The 21,720-nt window shown below is 37.7% G+C and overlaps 2 protein-coding genes across 2 annotated transcripts in view; one reads left to right on the top strand and one right to left on the bottom strand.

Moving 5' to 3' along the window:
• LOC131934878 (uncharacterized) overlaps nt 1-12,382 on the top strand; it is a 29,062-nt gene extending 16,680 nt beyond the window's left edge. The window contains exons 8-14 of the mRNA XM_059291028.1: nt 511-604; nt 2,660-2,758; nt 2,892-3,009; nt 4,825-5,037; nt 5,566-8,781; nt 8,899-9,045; nt 11,718-12,382. Of these exons, the coding sequence (XP_059147011.1) occupies nt 511-604; nt 2,660-2,758; nt 2,892-3,009; nt 4,825-5,037; nt 5,566-8,781; nt 8,899-9,045; nt 11,718-11,824 (3,994 nt within the window). The 3' untranslated portion in view covers nt 11,825-12,382. The remainder of the gene's footprint in view (nt 1-510; nt 605-2,659; nt 2,759-2,891; nt 3,010-4,824; nt 5,038-5,565; nt 8,782-8,898; nt 9,046-11,717) is intronic.
• A 384-nt stretch (nt 12,383-12,766) lies between these two features.
• LOC131934872 (uncharacterized) lies at nt 12,767-20,566 on the bottom strand (the record flags this gene model as incomplete). The annotated part of the gene is given in 5 exon segments (XM_059291021.1): nt 12,767-15,633; nt 16,429-19,068; nt 19,164-19,197; nt 19,360-19,403; nt 20,294-20,566. Coding segments are annotated over 5 exon segments (5,026 nt in total), but the record flags the coding sequence as incomplete, so codon positions are not given.
• Between the last annotated feature and the right edge of the window lie 1,154 nt (nt 20,567-21,720).

Raw genomic sequence — 21,720 nt, forward strand, 5'->3', positions numbered from 1 at the left:
TAGGATTAGGTCATTTTTGTTGATATTTGTAGGATTGGGTCATTTTTGTTGTTATTTGTAGGATTAGGTCATTTTTGTTATTGTAGAATTTGGTCATTTTTGTTATTTGTAGGATTAGGTCATTTTTGTTGATATTTGTAGGATTACGTCATTTTGTTGATATTTGTAGGATTAGGTCATTGTTGTTATTGGTAGGATTAGGTCATTTTTGTTATTTGTAGGATTAAGTCATTTTTGTTATTTGTAGGATTAGGTCATTTCTGTTGATATTTGTAGGATTAGGTCATTTTTGTTGATATTTGTAGGATTAGGTCATTTTTGTTGATATTTGTAGGATTAGGTCATTTTTGTTATTTGTAGGATTAGGTAATTTTTGTTGATATTTGTAGGATTAGGTCATTTTTGTTGATATTTGTAGGATTAGGTCATTTTTGTTGATATTTGTAGGATTAGAAGAGGTTTGTAGATGAATAAGGTTAACTAATGTTTGTCATCTCTTCCTCTTGCTAGAATTGATGAGCCTGCATCCAAGACTTCACGACAAGATACACTTCCTGTTTCTACATCAGCCATGCCAGACAACATAAGTCAAACCTTAGCTACGGTATGATATTATATGGGTGTATGTCAAGACATGTGTCTGAAAACACTTGACCTGTTTGATGGTGGACCTTGTAAGTAAGTTGTGCTCTATGAAACTTGTAGCTGATGGAGTCCTTTCAAACACCACCAGTAAACAATCAGCTATTGCGCAGCACTTGGCATGTCTTAAAATGTGTTCATCATATGTTAAGAGCCTCGCACCCACAGGAATAATACGTAAAAAAACTTTTAGGAATTGAAGATTATATCCGTGTTTGTTACGCCTGCTCATGTGAGAGGTTCCAACACTACTTTTATACTCTATCTAGCCAATTACTAGTTCATTCTAAAGTACGATGTCATCAAACCAAATGACTTGATAGAAGACGCTAGTCAACTCAACTGTTTATTTCACAATACAAATACATACAACGACTTGTACAAATGATATTAATACATGATTACATATACGGCATCACCCCAAGACTACAAGAACAAGACTTCATTCTAACTCCTTCCCCGGCAACAATTAACTCACACTAAAACGTCACTTTCTTGCGTACCGCGTCAATATACGGCCGCATCATCAATCATGCGCACCAATTTGCCTAGTCAAACATACATCATAACAGTGTTGACATAAAATGCAGTAATATAATATAGATTATTTACATCAAGTTAGTAAACATCTTAGATTCTCTAGTTTAGTACAAGAACTAGTAGCAATAAATCTACACTACAGTAACAAATGTGAGACCACTTAACCCCTACAAAATCCCCAATAAAACTGCTTATCTACTTTTGAGGTAACTACCACTGCTGTTCTTAGATCTCAGCCAGTCTGGGTAGCATGTTATGTAATTTATGACCCTGAGGTAACAACCACTGCTGTTCTTAGATCTCAGCCAGTCTGGGTAGCATGTTATGTAATTTATGACCCTGAGGTAACAACCACTGCTGTTCTTAAATCTCAGCCAGTCTGGGTAGCATGTTATGTAATTTATGTGGTCCAGCAGGGAAGTGATCAGACACTTACCGATGCTCTCCCCTCAAAATGTTTTTACCTACATGATACCCAGCCCCTACCTGTTTCAAGCCCACCATAAAACTTCATCTCTTGGTAGGTAACATGGGCTTACTGTTCTCAGCCCAGCAGAGATGGTATGTTATGTAAGTTATGACCATCATGGTCCAGCAGGGTGGAGACCAAAGAGAAATCAGTACCACTGCCCTCCCCTCAAAATTTCTCCATGCTACTTCACAGCCAATCGTTTCTAACCCATCATAAAATGTCATCTCAGCCAACCAGAGATAGCATCTCTTATGTAATTTATTACCCTCAGGGCCCAGCAGGGGAACAAAGGGGAAATCAGTACCACTGATCTGCTTCTAAATTTAACTAAACTCAGTCCAGTATCAGTTACATAGTACTATAATTAGACACATAGTATTTAGGCCTAAGTAATTTATTAAAGCCTTCTGGAACAAAAATATCAACTGCTTTTAAAAATTAACTTAAGTAGCAGATTTCTAGATCTAAGTCTAGTCATACAATATATTTCAATTGGCTAAAAATTGACAGCGTCTACATTCTGTTAACTGCCAATCTCTAAAACCTTAGTTTAATTTGGCAGTCGAAATAAAGGAATCCCATTAGATCTGCCACTTTACATTCTTTCACAGCACAGATTGCCATTTTAATGCTGACCTGTACACAGAGATGGAGGATGTTAACATACTGAATGATCCGTGATGTCATAATATTAATATGCAAAGACTCTATTGGAGTGGTTTTGTCATTCTGGGCTCCCCCATTAGCACTACGGTGCATACAAGAGCTCTTGCGGTCACCGCGGAATGCTGTACCTCACCTCACGCACTCATACAGCACATAGTGGGGCTCAGCCCCCAATAACTAACACTCAAGAAATGTAGTGCCTACATAAATGTACATTAAATAACTCTAACTCTATTCAAGCAAACTGATAGTCCACCGATGTTTGATTGGCAAGTATTTTACTACAGACACAGAAAATGAGATTTAACTACATACCCAGACATTTTATGTTCTTTTTAGATGGCAGCCACCCCACTAGCAGATAGAATGATAGCAGAAGGTGTTGTCTTAAGAAAACAAAGTGTCTCCCTCAATCACAGTCCAGCTACACCTCTTAAGGTCAAGAAATTTTTCAAACTATTTGTCATGCACTCAGTTATTGGGCTTGGCAGGATTTTGCATGTTTGTAGGTCAGATTTAGCATGTTTATAGGCCAGAAGATGTGATTTATGCATAACTTGATTGTCTTTAGGCCATGCACACTACCATTCAAGTCAGCATGTCAGACTTTGAAAAAGATCGGCAGAAAGAATACCAGAGACGAGTTTTAGATCTTTTAGGCGATGACAGTGTCCATATTGATGGGAAAGGTAAGGACTAACCTTTTTTGGGTCACGACTCTTTTTTATAGGGTTCTAGTGATCTGCGACCCCCAGACTAAAAAGCAGTTCCAGTCATCAAAATTGACTTGAAAGAAATATGTTGTTCTCATTATTTAACTTGTACCTCACCCACTTTTCATGGTGGAACTGACTGAACTTGTTCTCATTATTTAACTTGTACCTCACCCACTTTTCATGGTGGAACTGACTGAACTTGTTCTCATTATTTAACTTGTACCTCACCCACTTTTCATGGTGGAACTGACTGAACTTGTTCTCATTATTTAACTTGTACCTCACTACTTTTCATGGTGGAACTGACTAAAGTTGTTCTCATTATTTAACTTGTACCTCACCCACTTCTCATGGTGGAACTGACTGAACTTGTTCTCATTATTTAACTTGTACCTCACCCACTTTTCATGGTGGAACTGACTGAAGCCTGTGACATGAGACCATGTCAGTGTAGTCTACATGACGCTATTAACAGTTACATTCATTCAAATGTCTAATTTTAGCATGGTTATTTTGAGTTTATTACTACTCCCGAGATAGAAAAAAGCACTAGATCTACCATGTCTTAACTTTTGACAGAAAAAAATGGTGTGTTGCCACAGGTCTGGATATTTTGTCGGGCCATCTTTCTTGAGTGTCTTGCTGACAACCCTTGAAACTGTTCTGCCAGCTTCTCACTAGCCTTCATGTCCAACAATGCCAATTACAACACTAAGTAGGCCTAGTTAAGGAAATGAACTTTTTGTTTGTGCAACTACTGAAAGAAAATTCTTGTGTTTTCATGTATTAATCTTCATTTAAAAATTGAAGTTATTTTTTCAATGTAGCCATTAAATTATCTGCTGTCATCTAATGATCTGGTGGCATCAAATGATCTGCTGGCATCAAATGATCTGCTGGCATCAAATGATCTGCTGGCATCAAATGATCTGCTGGCATCGAATGATCTGCTGGCATCGAATGATCTGCTGGCATCGAATGATCTGCTGGCATCGAATGATCTGCTGGCATCGAATGATCTGCTGGCATCGAATGATCTGCTGGCATCGAATGATCTGCTGGCATCGAATGATCTGCTGGCATCGAATGATCTGCTGGCATCGAATGATCTGCTGGCATCAAATGATCTGCTGGCATCAAATGATCTGCTGGCATTGAATGATCTGCTGGCATCAAATGATCTGCTGGCATTGAATGATCTGCTGGCATCGAATGATCTACTAGCATTGGCTCGTGAACCAAATTAAACAACATGGGGTTGATTGGCACTTGCCAAATGGTCAATTTGTTTTTCAAAACTGATACTTTCAAATAATCAAATATATATTTAAATACCATAATTCAACAGATGAAGACTTAAACTTTATTCATATATGCCTTTTAATCAGTAGCTTCACAAGAAGTGGTTTATTTTGTTTTTTAACTACAAAAAAGGAGCACAAAACACAAAAAGTTTGGTTTGACGCTAAGTTACAATTCCCTTTGCCACCCTTTACAAGAACTGCGACATGTGATGTCATTTCTGATTTTTTACAAGTACTGCAACATCTTACTGGATCTACCTTACTGTCAATTGAATGATTTAAAATGCTGCTTCATTTGATTCTGGCTCTACTACTGTACTCTCTTATTGTTTTACCTTGCAACTAGTTCCATCTCATGAGTGAAATATATTTTCGTTTCTCCAGTTGGGAACCCATGTTCTAAGAAATATTACCATTGGTTGAAAAAAGAATGATATTGGGATGTTTATAGAAGATCCATTTGAGATGTTTCTGTATTTGATAGGAAGCAAATCCTCTTCTGAGTTATCAATGATATCATCAAGAGCTCCATGTACATCTCCTGTGACAGCTGAGCAAGGAATGGCTGCCACATCAGCTGCTGTCAGCGCCAGTTTGGACTGTTTGAATAAACTAGTGCAGTCTGCTACTACCCCCATTGTCAGTTCTGTGTCATCAGCAGCAAGCAGCTTGTCACACTTACTCAGCCAAGACACAGGTATATATCCACACACCCATTCAAGACACATGTATATATATCCACACACCCATTCAAGACACAGGTATATATATCCACACACCCATTCAAGACACAGGTATATATATCCACACACCCATTCAAGACACAGGTATATATCCAAACATCTATTGAAGACGGGTATGTATCCACACATCCATTCTAGACACAACATATCGGGTAAGTTAATTTCCGTATTGAGTAGTTTCATACTTTCTGATTAGATCATTAATTAAACATAATCTTTGAACCATAAAACAGCAGTTAAGATTAATGTGAAATCAAAGCAAACATGCACAGAAATAACCTCAAGAAAAACATGACATTAATCTTTTTAATTAAAATTCTATGAACCATTCAATCATTTTTAAATGCACACTAAAATTTGGCTAGAAACAACAGAATAGCAATCTGAGAATGGCATTTGGTCATGAGTAATTACCTGAAACTAACAACAGTATTTTGTTTCTTTAAATGAATGCTTTAAAATATCTAATTAAAATTTTGTAGGTAACTGCACTGTTAGTTCAGTGCAGCCTGTGTGTCCTGAAGGAGCAAGTGTTTCAACAGCTGCCCCATCCAATGTGTCCTCTCCAGCTTTACCAACACAGACAGTGCCAACTTCTTTCAGTTCTCAGTTTCCAACAACCAGCCCCACATCTTTACCAACACAGACAGTGCCAACATCTTTCAGTTCTCAGTTTCCAACAACCAGCCCCACATCTTTACCAACACAGACAGTGCCAACATCTTTCAGTTCTCAGTTTCCAACAACCAGCCCCACATCTGGTGCTGTTGCATCCACTACATCTGCTGCATCCACTACATCTGCTGCAAATTCTCTCCCACTCGCAGGATTTGGTTCCTCTACGGCACCCAGCACAGGATTTGGTTCCTCTACGGCACCCAGCACAGGATTTGGTTCCTCTACTGCACCCAGCACAGGATTTGGTTCCTCTACGGCACCCAGCACAGGATTTGGTTCCTCTACTGCACCCAGCACAGGATTTGGTTCCTCTACTGCACCCAGCACAGGATTTGGTTCCTCTACGGCACCCAGCACAGGATTTGGTTCCTCTACAGCACCCAGCACAGGATTTGGTTCCTCTACTGCACCCAGCACAGGATTTGGTTCCTCTACGGCACCCAGCACAGGATTTGGTTCCTCTACTGCACCCAGCACAGGATTTGGTTCCTCTACTGCACCCAGCACAGGATTTGGTTCCTCTACGGCACCCAGCACAGGATTTGGTTCCTCTACTGCACCCAGCACAGGATTTGGTTCCTCTACGGCACCCAGCACAGGATTTGGTTCCTCTACTGCACCCAGCACAGGATTTGGTTCCTCTACAGCACCCAGCACAGGATTTGGTTCCTCTACGGCACCCAGCACAGGATTTGGTTCTGCTACGGCACCCAGCACAGGATTTGGTTCCTCTACGGCACCCAGCACAGGATTTGGTTCTGCTACGGCACCCAGCACAGGATTTGGTTCCTCTACAGCACCCAGCACAGGATTTGGTTCCTCTACTGCACCCAGCACAGGATTTGGTTCCTCTACGGCACCCAGCACAGGATTTGGTTCCTCTACTGCACCCAGCACAGGATTTGGTTCTGCTACGGCACCCAGCACAGGATTTGGTTCCTCTACGGCACCCAGCACAGGATTTGGTTCCTCTACAGCACCCAGCACAGGATTTGGTTCCTCTACGGCACCCAGCACAGGATTTGGTTCTGCTACGGCACCCAGCACAGGATTTGGTTCCTCTACAGCACCCAGCACAGGATTTGGTTCCTCTACTGCACCCAGCACAGGATTTGGTTCCTCTACAGCACCCAGCACAGGATTTGGTTCCTCTACTGCACCCAGCACAGGATTTGGTTCCTCTACGGCACCCAGCACAGGATTTGGTTCCTCTACTGCACCCAGCACAGGATTTGGTTCCTCTACGGCACCCAGCACAGGATTTGGGCATTCAGCCATTGCATCTTGTACAGGTGAAACAGCTCAAAGTTTGACACCAGCCTTGGGTCTATTCAAGCAGTCTCAGACTGCCAGTCCCATGCAGCCAACTACTGCAGTCTTGAGTGTTGATCCATCTCAACAATCCAGATTTCCTTCAGCCCAGCCAAGCCTAGCCTCCAGCAGTCAAAGTGCAGCCAATCCTGGCTTTAATTTCAGTGCAGCTCCTGCCAGCTCAGCAGGCTTTAACTTTGCTGGAACTGCTTCAACGCTGTCTTCTGGATTTAGTTTTGGTAGCAAGCCTATCCAGCAGCTTGCAGCCACTTGCCCCAGTAGTCAGCCACCAGCCAGCACATCAAGTCAGCCACAGTCTGGCTTCACTTTTGGCTCAACACAAGCCAACAGCAGTGGCTTTGGGGGAATCCTGCCAACTACAACAGCCAGTTTTTCTTTTAGCACCGGATCACAACCTGCACAAGCCTCACAACCAAGTGCATCAGCCTTTGGGGGGTTTAGCACAGCCCCAGTCAATGCAGCATCAAGTGGGTTTCAAGTAAACAACTCGTCCAGTTTGAATGCTGGCAATCTTGTAGCTCCAGCTTTATCCAGCTCTCAACCCTTTTCATTCTTTGGTTCAACAGCTGCTAGTAGTGCATCAGCATTTAGTTTTGGACAAAGCACAACAAGCACAGCCTCCACCCAGCCAAGCTCTGGCCCTTCATTTGGTAGTAACCCAAGCCTGAGTTTTGGTGCTTCAACTTTTGGTCCAGCTGCTTCAGCCAATGTTGCTAGCAACAACAGCTCCAGTTCCTTTGGTACTAGTTCTGCCCCCTTGTTTGGCACCAACACAGTAACAGAAAACACAGCAGGATTTGGCAGATCTACTCCATTTGGTAATAATGGTCCAAATTCAGGAATTTCCACACCTTTTAACTTTTCAGCACCTATGACATCAGCACCTGCATTTGGATCTGCAACTGCACCCATTCCTTTTGGCTCTACTGTAAGTGTAACACCGGCTACTTTAGGGACTTCAAATTTATCAGCAAAACCCTTTACTTTTGGGGCTGCCAATACAGTGCAGCAGTCAACTTTTGGGGCTGCCAATACAGCGCAGCAGTCAACTTTTGGGGCTGCCAATACAGCGCAGCAGTCAACTTTTGGGGCTGCCAATACAGCGCAGCAGTCAACTTTTGGGGCTGCCAATACAGCGCAGCAGTCAACTTTTGGGGCTGCCGATACAGCGCAGCAGTCAACTTTTGGGGCTGCCAATACAGCGCAGCAGTCAACTTTTGGGGCTGCCAATACAGCGCAGCAGTCAACTTTTGGGGCTGCCACTACTCACGTAACATCAATTTTTGGCCAGAATTCCACCCCAGTGTTTGGATCAGCACCCTCACAACCTACTGTGCCTTTTGGGGCTCCAACAAGCACAACTGCAGCATTTTCATCCAGTGCTTTTGGTAGCACAGCTGTACAAAAGCCAGCCTTTGGAATAGCCAGTCCAACCTTTGGTTCTTCAACAGCTTTTGGAACAAATCAGCCAGGGTCTATTTTTGGATCAACAAACCCAGCCCCTGCATTTGGACAGGCTTCCACTTCTCACCAGTTTGGTGGTGCTGCATCCAATTCATCAGGTGCCACCTTGTTTGGAGCTTCCAATGCTTCAGGGTTTGGTGCCCCTACAACCCAAGCAGGATTTAATTTTGCAGCTGGCCAGCCACAGCTTGCTACCACCTTTAATGTACAGTCTACAAATCTTTGTAAGTCCTTTTTTTATTTTTAAAATATGTTTTTTATGGACTATCATTCTAGTACTAGAAGTGAAGTACTTCCTTAAGCTTTTCATGTCATCAATGATCTTGTCCTGTCCATTTTAGCATCCTCTGGCTTCAACTTCAACCAGGCCCAAGCTCCTTCTGGGGGATTCAACTTTACAGCTCAGTCTCCTGCCAAACCATCTTTTACCACTCCAAATCCTGGTGGCTTTGACTTTAGATCTTCAGTCCCTGGCAGTTTCAATTTTAGTATGCTTTTTTCTTCAAACATCTTACAATGACATAAATAGAGTGTGACAAGTTGGACCAGTTGTTAGATGTGTGTCTCGTTGAACCAATTGTTAGATATGTGTCTCACTGTATCATTGGAAAAGTTGTTAGATGTGTCTCACTGTATCATTGGACAAGTTGTTAGATATGTGTCTCACTGTGTCATTGGACAAGTTGTTAGATGTGTGTCTCACTGTATCATTGGACAAGTTGTTAGATGTGTCTCACTGTATCATTGGACAAGTTGTTAGATGTGTGTCTCACTGTATCATTGGACCAGTTGTTAGATGTGTGTCTCACTGTATCATTAGACCAGTTGTTAGATGTGTGTCTCACTGTATCATTGGACAAGTTGTTAGATATGTGTCTCACTGTGTCATTGGACAAGTTGTTAGATGTGTGTCTCACTGTATCATTGGACAAGTTGTTAGATGTGTCTCACTGTATCATTGGACAAGTTGTTAGATGTGTGTCTCACTGTATCATTGGACCAGATGTTAGATGTGTGTCTCACTGTATCATTAGACCAGTTGTTAGATGTGTGTCTCACTGTATCATTGGACAAGTTGTTAGATGTGTCTCACTGTATCATTGGACAAGTTGTTAGATGTGTGTCTCACTGTATCATTGGACCAGTTGTTAGATGTGTGTCTCACTGTATCATTAGACCAGATGTTAGATGTGTGTCTCACTGTATCATTAGACCAGTTGTTAGATGTGTGTCTCACTGTATCATTAGACCAGTTGTTAGATGTGTCTCACTGTAGCATTGGACAAGTTGTTAGATGTGTGTCTCACTGTATCATTAGACCAGTTGTTAGATGTGTGTCTCACTGTATCATTAGACCAGTTGTTAGATGTGTCTCACTGTAGCATTGGACAAGTTGTTAGATGTGTGTCTCACTGTATCATTAGACCAGTTGTTAGATGTGTGTCTCACTGTATCATTAGACCAGTTGTTAGATGTGTCTCACTGTAGCATTGGACAAGTTGTTAGATGTGTGTCTCACTGTAGCATTGGACCAGTTGTTAGATGTGTGTCTCACTGTATCATTAGACCAGTTGTTAGATGTGTCTCACTGTATCATTAGACCAGTTGTTAGATGTGTGTCTCACTGTATCATTAGACCAGTTGTTAGATGTGTGTCTCACTGTATCATTAGACCAGTTGTAAGATGTGTGTCTCACTGTATCATTAGACCAGTTGTAAGATGTGTCTCACTGTATCATTGGACAAGTTGTTAGATGTGCATCTCACTGTATCATTGGACCAGTTGTTAGATATGTGTCTCACTGTATCATTAGACCAGTTGTAAGATGTGTGTCTCACTGTATCATTGGACAAGTTGTTAGATGTGTGTCTCACTGTATCATTGGACAAGTTTTTAGATGTGTCTCACTGTATCATTGGACCAGTTGTTAGATGTGTGTCTCACTTTATCATTAGACCAGTTGTTAGATATGTGTCTCACTGTATCATTGGACAAGTTGTTAGATATGTGTCTCACTGTGTCATTGGACAAGTTGTTAGATGTGTGTCTTACTGTATCATTAGACCAGTTGTTAGATATGTGTCTCACTGTATCATTGGACAAGTTGTTAGATATGTGTCTCACTGTGTCATTGGACAAGTTGTTAGATGTGTGTCTCACTGTATCATTGGACAAGTTGTTAGATGTGTCTCACTGTATCATTGGACAAGTTGTTAGATATGTGTCTCACTGTGTCATTGGACAAGTTGTTAGATGTGTGTCTCACTGTATCATTGGACCAGTTGTTAGATGTGTGTCTCACTGTATCATTAGACCAGATGTTAGATGTGTGTCTCACTGTATCATTAGACCAGTTGTTAGATGTGTGTCTCACTGTATCATTAGACCAGTTGTTAGATGTGTCTCACTGTAGCATTGGACAAGTTGTTAGATGTGTGTCTCACTGTAGCATTGGACCAGTTGTTAGATGTGTGTCTCACTGTATCATTAGACCAGTTGTTAGATGTGTCTCACTGTATCATTAGACCAGTTGTTAGATGTGTGTCTCACTGTATCATTAGACCAGTTGTAAGATGTGTCTCACTGTATCATTAGACCAGTTGTTAGATGTGTCTCACTGTAGCATTGGACAAGTTGTTAGATGTGTGTCTCACTGTAGCATTGGACCAGTTGTTAGATGTGTGTCTCACTGTATCATTAGACCAGTTGTTAGATGTGTCTCACTGTATCATTAGACCAGTTGTTAGATGTGTGTCTCACTGTATCATTAGACCAGTTGTTAGATGTGTGTCTCACTGTATCATTAGACCAGTTGTAAGATGTGTGTCTCACTGTATCATTAGACCAGTTGTAAGATGTGTCTCACTGTATCATTGGACAAGTTGTTAGATGTACGTCTCACTGTATCATTGGACCAGTTGTTAGATATGTGTCTCACTGTATCATTAGACCAGTTGTAAGATGTGTGTCTCACTGTATCATTGGACAAGTTGTTAGATGTGTGTCTCACTGTATCATTAGACCAGATGTTAGATGTGTGTCTCACTGTATCATTGGACAAGTTGTTAGATGTGTGTCTCACTGTATCATTAGACCAGTTGTTAGATGTGTGTCTCACTGTATTATTGGACAAGTTGTCAGATTAGTCTCTATTTCCAGGTGCCACTTCAGGTCCTCCTAACATGTTGACACCCCAGACTCCAACCTCCATCAATAGACCAAGAGCAGCAGCTAAATCCAAGATTCGAAGAGGTGCCAGGCGATAGTCACATTTAATGTACACACTTGTACACTTCTACATCAGTGCTTGGTTTTATGTCACATTTAATGTACACACTTGTACACTTGTAGATCAGTGCTTGGTTTTATGTCACATTTTAAAATGTTTCAATACATGGAGTTATCCAACTGTCATGGGTATCCTCAATGCAAAGTCTTCTAACTCTAATGGTTTTCTTAAGTTTACTGCTGTTGGAATGCCATGTTCAGTGTCTAAATCAACTTTCTGTAACTGACAGTTCAAATTTATTAGATTGTAGTAGATAACTTTTATTTTTAACTATATTTTAAAATTGAATCTAAACTTGAAGAAACCAATTGTTTGTAACAAACAGTTGATACATTGAGCATTTCTTGTATTGGTGCCATTGAAAAGTCTTTATTTTTAGTATTTTTTGTGACTGAATTATTTAATTGCTAAAAATGTATACAACTAGTTTCTAATATTGCAAAACAAGCCTTTCTTTTTTTTTTTTGTAAAAAAAAAGTAATTTGGTATTAGTAAAAAAAAGAATTCAGAAAATTAGTTTCATGATGCTATTTTTTTATTTTTTAAAGATCTATATAAGAACATAAATATTTTACAGTAAATATTTTAGTTATTTTTTAAATTTTAGAACTCATTTTTAACACAAATTATGGAACATGTATACTTGTTGAGAAACATACTTGTTGAGAATTCTTTTCTCGACATGTACAGTATACATGCAGTGTATGGTATCTATGAATTATAAAAAAAATACCTACCTAGCAGATAAGCCCTTAAGGCCACTGAAAAACAATATATACACTTCAATATAACAAAGAATGTGATTTTATTTTTTGTTGTGGCAATATTCAAAATTATGATTGAAGAATTGCTAAGTTTGTATTATGTCAATTTTTAATGTTCATTCAGAAATTATTTGTAGATATTGTTTGAGGAGCTTTTTTAACTTTTTGAATCAACTTATTTTCTATACCTATAATAAATCTATATTTAAATGAGGAATGCAATCAGTAAGCATGTTTTAGAACCAAAAAACTGTTGGCTGGTGTTTGGTTGTTAAAATGTTTCTGTCCATAAATAAATTCATTCTTAACTTTCTTGCACACCACTTCTTTTTTTTTTAAACAATGGTTAAATTAAAATTTTGAGCCATGTAGGCTAAAAGAGTGTGGAAGCATGTTGTGGTACAACCTATAATAAATAAAGACTAAAAACAGGTGAAAGTAGTAAGTAAACACTGGTTTTAAACCTTTGTCCAAAAATGCACTGAAATTTAAGAGAACTTTTTTTTCAGGCTTGCATTATATTTTTTAAATGGGTGATTCAAAATGAGTAGCACAAGCACATAATTAGCTAAATAAAATTAGGAAGAAGGTTTTAAGCCAACATATTTGGTGCCAAAATTAATTTAATTAATTAAATTTACATCTGCTTATAATAAAAATATTAAATAACAATTTTTAAAAATATGTATTTTAAAATAACAATATTTGGAAAAAAAAGAAGAAAGTAACACCTTTAAATAATTTGAACTAATATTTCACAGTTAACTATTTGTTTCTAATAAAAGTTTTAAAATTAAGTTTCACAGAAAATATTTGTATCACCATAATTTTGAAGTGAAACTTTAAATAATTTAAAATGTAATATTAAAAAGTAGTTTCCTTTGCATATATCAAAGAATAAATAATACCAAATCTGCTTCAATACAATGTTTACATACATTAAAGTTATGGCCAAATGTTTCAAACTACAATCAATTTTGCTAAATACTACATTTTCATACTAATCCCTTTTTGGAAAATCCCATGCTTTCTCATATGCCAGATTAAAGCAGTTGGCTGCCTACATCTATATTCACAAACCTGGCATGCTACAGGTTTCTCTCCAGTGTGAGTCAAAGTATGAATTCTCAAATGTGTGCGTGCAAAGAAGCCCTTGTTACAATCTGGCCAGCTGCACTTGTATTTTCTGGATTTTCCTTTATGGTCAACAGTTATGTGTTGTCTGAGATCTTTTCTACTCAGGAATATTTGATCACATCCAGAAACAGAACAAACCATGTTGGACATTTTACAGTGGACTTTACCTATATGGCCATCAAGGTTCCATTTTCTAGAAAATGTAGCTTGACAGTTGACAACAGGACAACAGAAGCGTCCATCTGCTGGGGCCAAATTACAGCTATTCTGTATCAAAGACGAATTTAAAATCCTCCCAGATTTGATCTTGTCTTGGCTTTTATGTTTTTCCAGCATATTGCTATTGCAAGCTATCTTTAGCGAGTTTGTTCTTGTACAACGCATAGAGAGCCTTGTAAGCTGATTTTTAAACCTAGCAGCTCTTTCAATGCTTAAAGGCGTCAGGGAAGTATTTTTGCTCTCTTTTTTTCTTGTTGCTGCAGAAACACAGGGAGGTAACTGACCCTGGTCGCACCTCCCAATTATGTCCAAATTCACCACCTCCAAAGCCATGCCTTTGTCATCTTTACTAGAAGATCGTGAAAACCTTCTTAGTCTTCTTTTCTTAGGTGGTAAACAACTCATTAAATGACGATCTTGAAGGGACTGCATTTTTTTTGGCTCTAAGGATTTTTCAGCTGACTGCAAGTTTGAACTGATAAGTGACTGTGAGTCTTCAGCTAAGAAAAGACTTTTGAGTTGCTGGCTTTGAAAATGCTGTTGTTCAGCTTCTACAACCCTTTTGCACTGAATAGCACCATGGGAAAAAGAACCACTGTCTTTGCAAGCAATCTCATTAGCCTTTATCTGATTGTCTTCTAGACCAGTATGGCTGTTAACTTGAGAATCTGTAATGTTAGCTACTTTTAAACTAAAAATGTGTTTTTCATCATCATTATCTAAAGCAATGAGTAGTTGTTTCTTTCTTTTCCTCTGTTTTTTTTTGACTTGCAAATGATCTAGTCCAATTGAATGTTTGCACCTGATCTTCATAACCAGTCTTTGAGCTTCTACAGATGAATCTCTTCCATCTAGTTGATCATTCCTTGTAGGACTAGAATCTTCTACACTTTCTATCACCTCGCTAGCTTTCATCTGTAGAATTTTATACTCATCACATAGTTTTTTTTTACTGCAATCTGAAGATGTGTGCCTTCTTTTAGAGTGTTTATTTCTGAGTACAGTTGACTGCCCGAAATGAGATTCTGACTGAGCCCTGTTGTGTGTAACTAAACACAAGGGCTCATCTAAATCAAGACAAGACTTAGCTTTTTCACACTCATTACTTGCAACATCTGTGTCAATAATTAAGCGGGGCTCATCATTCTCAGAGCAGTTCTGGTCAGAAATGCTAAGAAACTCTGAAGTCTCCATTTGACAATGCTGGCTAACCTGTGCATACATAGCACTGATTGAAAGCAAATTAGAATCATGTTTAAGGACAGGTTCACGAATGAAAGATGGAAACACAGGGCCAGACAAGTCAGATTCTGCCACATGACAAGTGGAGCTTTCTGTGTTTTCACAGACATTTTTGACTAGGATCATTGGATCAGCAGTAGTACCTGTAGTAGCCCTACTCTTCAACTGGTCACCAATAAAGGAAGGGCTAGAAAACGAGTCACTATCCTTGAACTGATCACTGTCTTCCTTACTTGTATAAACCATGCTAGTGTTGCTGGCATGAGCTAGATCTAGTGACTGAGATTTGACAAGTGAAAAACCTGATTTAGCAGTTGCAGTGCTCATTCTCAGTTCTGATTTCTTACTTGAGGTGGATTCTATATCTTTACTACAAGATGATAAATCTTCATCTTTTGATTCCATTTGTATCCCATGCTCGACCCTAAAAAGAAAAATAAGCTACACTTTACCCTATCTCTTAATTAAATAGACAAAGCTGTTTTTCTGTGAGCTAGCTAACAAAAGACCAGAAAAATGTTTCATGCAATTAAGCATTTTATATTTAAGATTTTGTAATGAATTCATATTAATTATAATACTTCATTTAGGCATTACACAAACATTTTTGCTCAGCTGTGAGTTGAAAAAGACCTTTAAAAAAATCATTTATTTTCTACTTGTTGGGTTATTAAAACATTTTTATCTTTAAAATTCCAATACTTTGAATTTTTTTTTATATAATATAGAAATGCATGACTAAAGTGTGCACCAAAATAAAAGCAACGTGCAGCAACTACAGGATAGAAGACGACAGGGGTGCCTAAGCTGGCAGCAAGTCTATGTGACTTCTCTACATTAGGATACAATGCTGGCTGTATAGGCAGCGATGTCTCCTTGTGTGTAGCCCCTGCAGGTCTGTGTATGCTGGTTAACCTTAGACGCCATAAAATTAGTACTTTCAATAAGAAACTTTAATTCTTAAACAATGAATTTTACAACCATTTAAAACAAAGTTGATGTCACATTTCATTGTAATGGTGTCCTTGAGTCACATGTCAAGTTTCAAAGAAGTGATAGAAAAAGTGATCGCCAGTTAGGACTCATGACGGACTAAAGACAGAGTAAGCTAGTTAAATAAAAGCATATCAAAAGGACACTTAATAATGGATGTTATTCATTTGGACAGAAAAAGTAACTGGAAATGAAAATGACAAAACAAACAAACAAACCTGCTTACCATTTGTGCTCAGTTAATCCATCTTTGCTGAAGGTGTGATAGCGACAATGAGAGCATTTCAAGATGGAGGGATGATCTGTTTCTTTATGTTGTTTTAGACGAGAGGCAGATAAAAATCTGCCATCGCATTCCCCACAAACATGACTGTGTTGCTCATAACGGTGCACTAGAAGATCAGTGCCAGAGTAAAAAAACATGTCACAAGCTGAGCAGAGAAGACGCTTGGATAATTTTTTGTCTGTCTGTTTACGACTGACTTGACTGAGCGCAAGATTTGCCTTGGCTTGATCTAAGTTATTTGTTGTCTCATTCCAAGTGTAGGCTAGGTCTGTTTTAGTAGCAGCTGAGCTTGCATTGACTAGGTGTGTTTTTGTAGCTTCTGACATTGTTGTATTGGCCAGAAGGGAAGTCAAAATTTTCTTTTTGGTTTTTGTTGGTAGTTTAGGTTGTGTGTACACCTTGTTGGGCTCAATGTCAGTCAGTGTCATGGATCCAGATGAGCTAGAACAGAAATCTCCAGGTGCTTGTTGATGACTGGCTTTGGCTAATTCATTTTGAACAGGTACTTTTGGATGGTGGTGGGACTGTAATCCTTCAAAACTCCATCCATTTAAAAAAGAAGAATTGGAATAGATTCCAGAGTGGTAAAATGGGGAGTCTTGTATAGAGCTGCTGGTACTCAGCACTACCTGCCCAGTGATCCCAATTTCTTGAGTGCCCCTCAAATATTCTTCTTCATTTGCTCCTTTGTTCTCAGTTTGATTTAAGAAGGCCTGAGGTTTTGCTCTGCACCAAGAACCATCAGAAGCTTGATTGCCATCTAGGTTCAGTTTGGTTTGAAACAGGGGAGCCTGGGCCTGTTGTGGTCTCACACCTTGTATATGGATGGTATTTGTAGACTTGGGGAGGTTGTTTAAACTATTCATGTGACTGATATAGAATGGTACAAGTGTGGGTTTTCCAGCATTAAGCTGACTAGATAAAACTGGCAAAGCAGCAGCAACAGACTTCTTTGGAGCAACTGAACTGGATGTTTGGTTCAACAGCTGGGGGCTGCTATAAGTGGCTGTTGAAGGAAGACTACTCACAGGTGTCAAAGGTTTGAGGATAGTTCCATGAGAGTTATAAACTATATTTTGTACCAAACTTGACAGTGATGCCAAGGAGTTATCTGCAGACTGGAAACTGTTTGCAGGATAGAAGATGACAGGGGTGCCTAAGCTGGCAGCAAGTCTATGTGACTTCTCTACATTAGGATACAATGCTGGCTGTATAGGCAGCGGTGTCTCCTTGTGTGTAGCCCCTGCAGGAGTCTGCCTATGCTGGTTAACTTTAGGCACATTTACGCTATACTTATTGGTGTTTAAAAAAACACTATTGTTTCCAGATGAATTCATCTCTGCAAATGTATTTTTGGATAAGCTTGCATTGGACAATAGAGATTTGCATTGTTTAGTTTTACACTGAAAATCAGCTTGTGGCATGCCATAGCTTGCAGGATTTCCAGAAAAAAGGTTAAGTGTTTGTCCATTATTTGTTGGACAGGATTCAGAAAAATGCAACTTTTCAACATCATTTGTTTTGGAAAAAGTTTCCATATCACAACTCTCAGATTGTGCAGTTTGTTGTGGGAGGATCATACCAGTATTAGGGGCTGACTTTTCATCTTGGTAGGTTTTAGAATCCATCACAGATTGATTCATTTTTGTTTGTTGTAAACCAGGAGTAGCCTCTGCTGCTAAGCTGATTGGTTTACTTAAAAGCATTCTTAAATACTGTTCCTCATAACCAGGTTCAAGTGTTTTAGAAATGTGTGGCTCTCGCTCTTTAGTTTCAAGCTCTTCAGGGCTAATGCTTTTGTCACTTAGGTTTGACAACCCTGGCAGAACGTTGTCAAGAAAATGACTCTGTGGATTGGTCTCATCTTCTCCATTAGTTCTTGCATCTATCAGATCAGACTCCTGAGTCATAGTTGCATCTATCAGATCAGACTCCTGAGTCATAGTTGCATCTATCAGGTCAGACTCCTGAGTCATAGTTGCATCTATCAGATCAGACTCCTGAGTCTTAGGCTCATCTCTTTTCTTACAATCAGGTGTAACAGAGACATCATCTTGGTCCACTTTTCTGTGCAGCTTTTCTTTAGAAGACACATGTTCCGATGCACTTGTATTTAAGCAACTTACAGTTTGTTCAATTCTCTGATCCTTTACCAGTGGATGGACTTGGTCCCCTCTCTTCAATTGTTGAAAACCAATCTGTCCTTCTGGAATACAAGATCTAAGATGGCTGGCATCAACTTGACATTTTCTAATCTGGGGTTGCAATTGAGGTACAGAGGTTGGCCTAGCTGAGACAGCGCTGTCTGTTACTGCAAAGTTGTCCAACAGACCCAGACCAGTAGTGAGAGAAAATTGATCAGCTTGAGCTGTCAACCTCTCCATTGGATTGTACTTGAGAGGAGTAGATGAGGCAGCAGGTGAAAGGTCAGAAGGTAGAGATAACAAAGTTAAACTAGAAACTTGGGTGGGACTGGCCTTCAACTTGTCATCTGAGACTGCTAAAGGACATGAGCTTGCCTCAATAGATACTGCTTCACTTTTCTTTGCTGGTGTACTGGAAGACTTCAATCTCTTCTTCCTGTGAAAAGAATACGATATATTTGAATGAGTAGTTAGATTTTGGCCTGCTATTGAGCAACTCTTGTTTGTAATTTGTCTAAGTGTACAACTCACTTGTTCATGTGGTAGCTCTTCCCTTTAGCTGCTCCTAGAAGAATGAACAATTCTTATTCAATTATACATTCCTTTCACTTTTGCTACACTAAAAATCCATTTGGATTCAAATATTAGAATAACTAATGAGGCATACTGTAAACTTCAGATAATAAACAAAATTGGAAACCTTAATAGATCAAAATAATGAACTTACTTATATATCCCATGAGTCTCATAAGAAATTCCTGAACTGGTTGGCTAAAAACAATTGTGAAAAGAAAAAAATGCATTTACTTTTCAAATGACTTAAAGTGAAGAACTAAATATCCGATTAACTTAAAAACATGAACCACTTAGTTGTGGGGGAAAAAAAGCTGCAAAACCTTGAAAATATTTTTTAGGATTAGACCTAGTACTAAATTCTATAAGATGTAAGCATTAAGAATAAAAGGGGTGGGTTGACACAATTAAAATGTAAAATAACAGGCAGAAATACAATTTTCAGAAAAAGTCTTTTTTTTCAAGTAAAAAGTTGCAACAACAAAAACACACAGGAATATTATAAACAATAAAAATGCAAAATGTTTTTTTTTGTTAATTAGTAGACTATTTTATTTTGAATTACTCCATTTGAATGTATTATAAAAGGATCTATTATGAGTTTATTTTGTTCATTATTGCTATATTACAGGTCCTATAAATCATGACTGGAATCCATGGATTACTGTTTCATCAGCATTGTATGCAATGCAATATGGATAATATGCAAAAATATATTTCAAAATTAAACTTTCTATTTTTCAGTAGTTTTCTCAGACTAAAATGAAATAGCAAATGTTTTAAGTTCACTTAAAAGTTACACCAATTCAGCAAGTATGAAAGTGCTACATAACTTACTACAATAAATATTTATGTTTTTTCATCTCTTGAAGTTGGTGACACAAAGGACAGTTTTTAATAACTTCCTTAGCATGTAAATACAACTTAAAAACATTTATGACATTCAATACAGCAGGAATTTAAATGTGGAGGTTACATCCAAACTAACTGTAGAAACTAAAAATAAGTGTATATTGAAGTTGAAAGAACTATGGAGAAGATAAATGAATGAATTTTAAAAATCACATGACAACAGGTACTAACAATACCTAGTTTTTTCTAATTCTTCAAGTTTGCTTTCTTGATTGCCACACAATTTCCATAGACTTTCACAATAAAATGTTATTGCATTTTTGTATTCCGTAAATTCCTCCATGTCTTCTATAATGCCAGGGGGTGATGTTGAATTCAGGGATGTCAAGACAGAAGTATTATCACTACTATTATTTGAATCATGATTTATCTTAGACTTGACATTCAGGTATGGTTGATACACCTCACCACCACACATTGCTACAAGCTGTTGAAGCAGCCCATGAAATCTACAGAGATAATCATTCTATATATATAATATATATATTATATATATATATATATATATATATATATATATATATATATATATATATATATATAGGTATATAGGCCTATATATATATATATATATATATATATATATATATATATATATATATATATATATATATAGGTATAACCCTATAGGTATATATATATAGGTATATATATAGGTATATATATAGGTATATATATATAGGTATATATATAGGTATATATATATAGGTATATATATAGGTATATATATAGGTATATATATATAGGTATATATATAGGTATATATATATAGGTATATATATATAGGTATATATATATAGGTATATATATATATAGGTATATATATATAGGTATATATATATATATATATATATAGGTATATATATAGGTATATATATAGGTATATATATAGGTATATATATAGGTATATATATATAGGTATATATATATAGGTATATATATATAGGTATATATATATAGGTATATATATAGGTATATATATAGGTATATATATATATAGGTATATATATATAGGTATATATATATAGGTATATATATATATAGGTATATATATATAGGTATATATATATATATAGGTATATATATGAAGAGTTGATTTTCAAAACGCGATAAGCGCCATTTTTGAAAAAAATGAGATAGCGTGCCCATATTGTAAAGCTACTCAGTTACTATTAGGAAAACTTAATTTTAATCTTCACGGCGCAAAATTTTCATTTTATTTCTATTTTGTAGCTTAACAAAAGCTGGATATACCTCATTTTGCAACGAAACGCAAATTTTGGGACAAAAAAAAAAGCATCTTTTTATGCAGGTACATTTCAAAAACCATTCTAGTCCTATTTATACGAGGGTTATGAACCTAAAGACAAGCTGTACTCTTCAAATTAAAGTCTCTCGTTAGAGACTTGCATCATTTTTGAAAATTGTTCAAATAACTGAAATTACTCACTAAAAACACTTTAAAGTAACAGAAAAACATGGTACAATTGTAGTGAGATGATAACACTGGGAATATAAGTGGGTCTTAATAAAATAATAAACTAAAATATTGGACATCATATGTATAATTAGAAAAAAAATGGATATACAGCGTTTTGTAGCT

Source organism: Physella acuta, unplaced genomic scaffold, assembly GCF_028476545.2.
Source record: "Physella acuta isolate Inbredline_101_S28 unplaced genomic scaffold, ASM2847654v3 ptg000119l, whole genome shotgun sequence".
Classification (NCBI taxonomy): Eukaryota; Metazoa; Mollusca; class Gastropoda; family Physidae; genus Physella; species Physella acuta.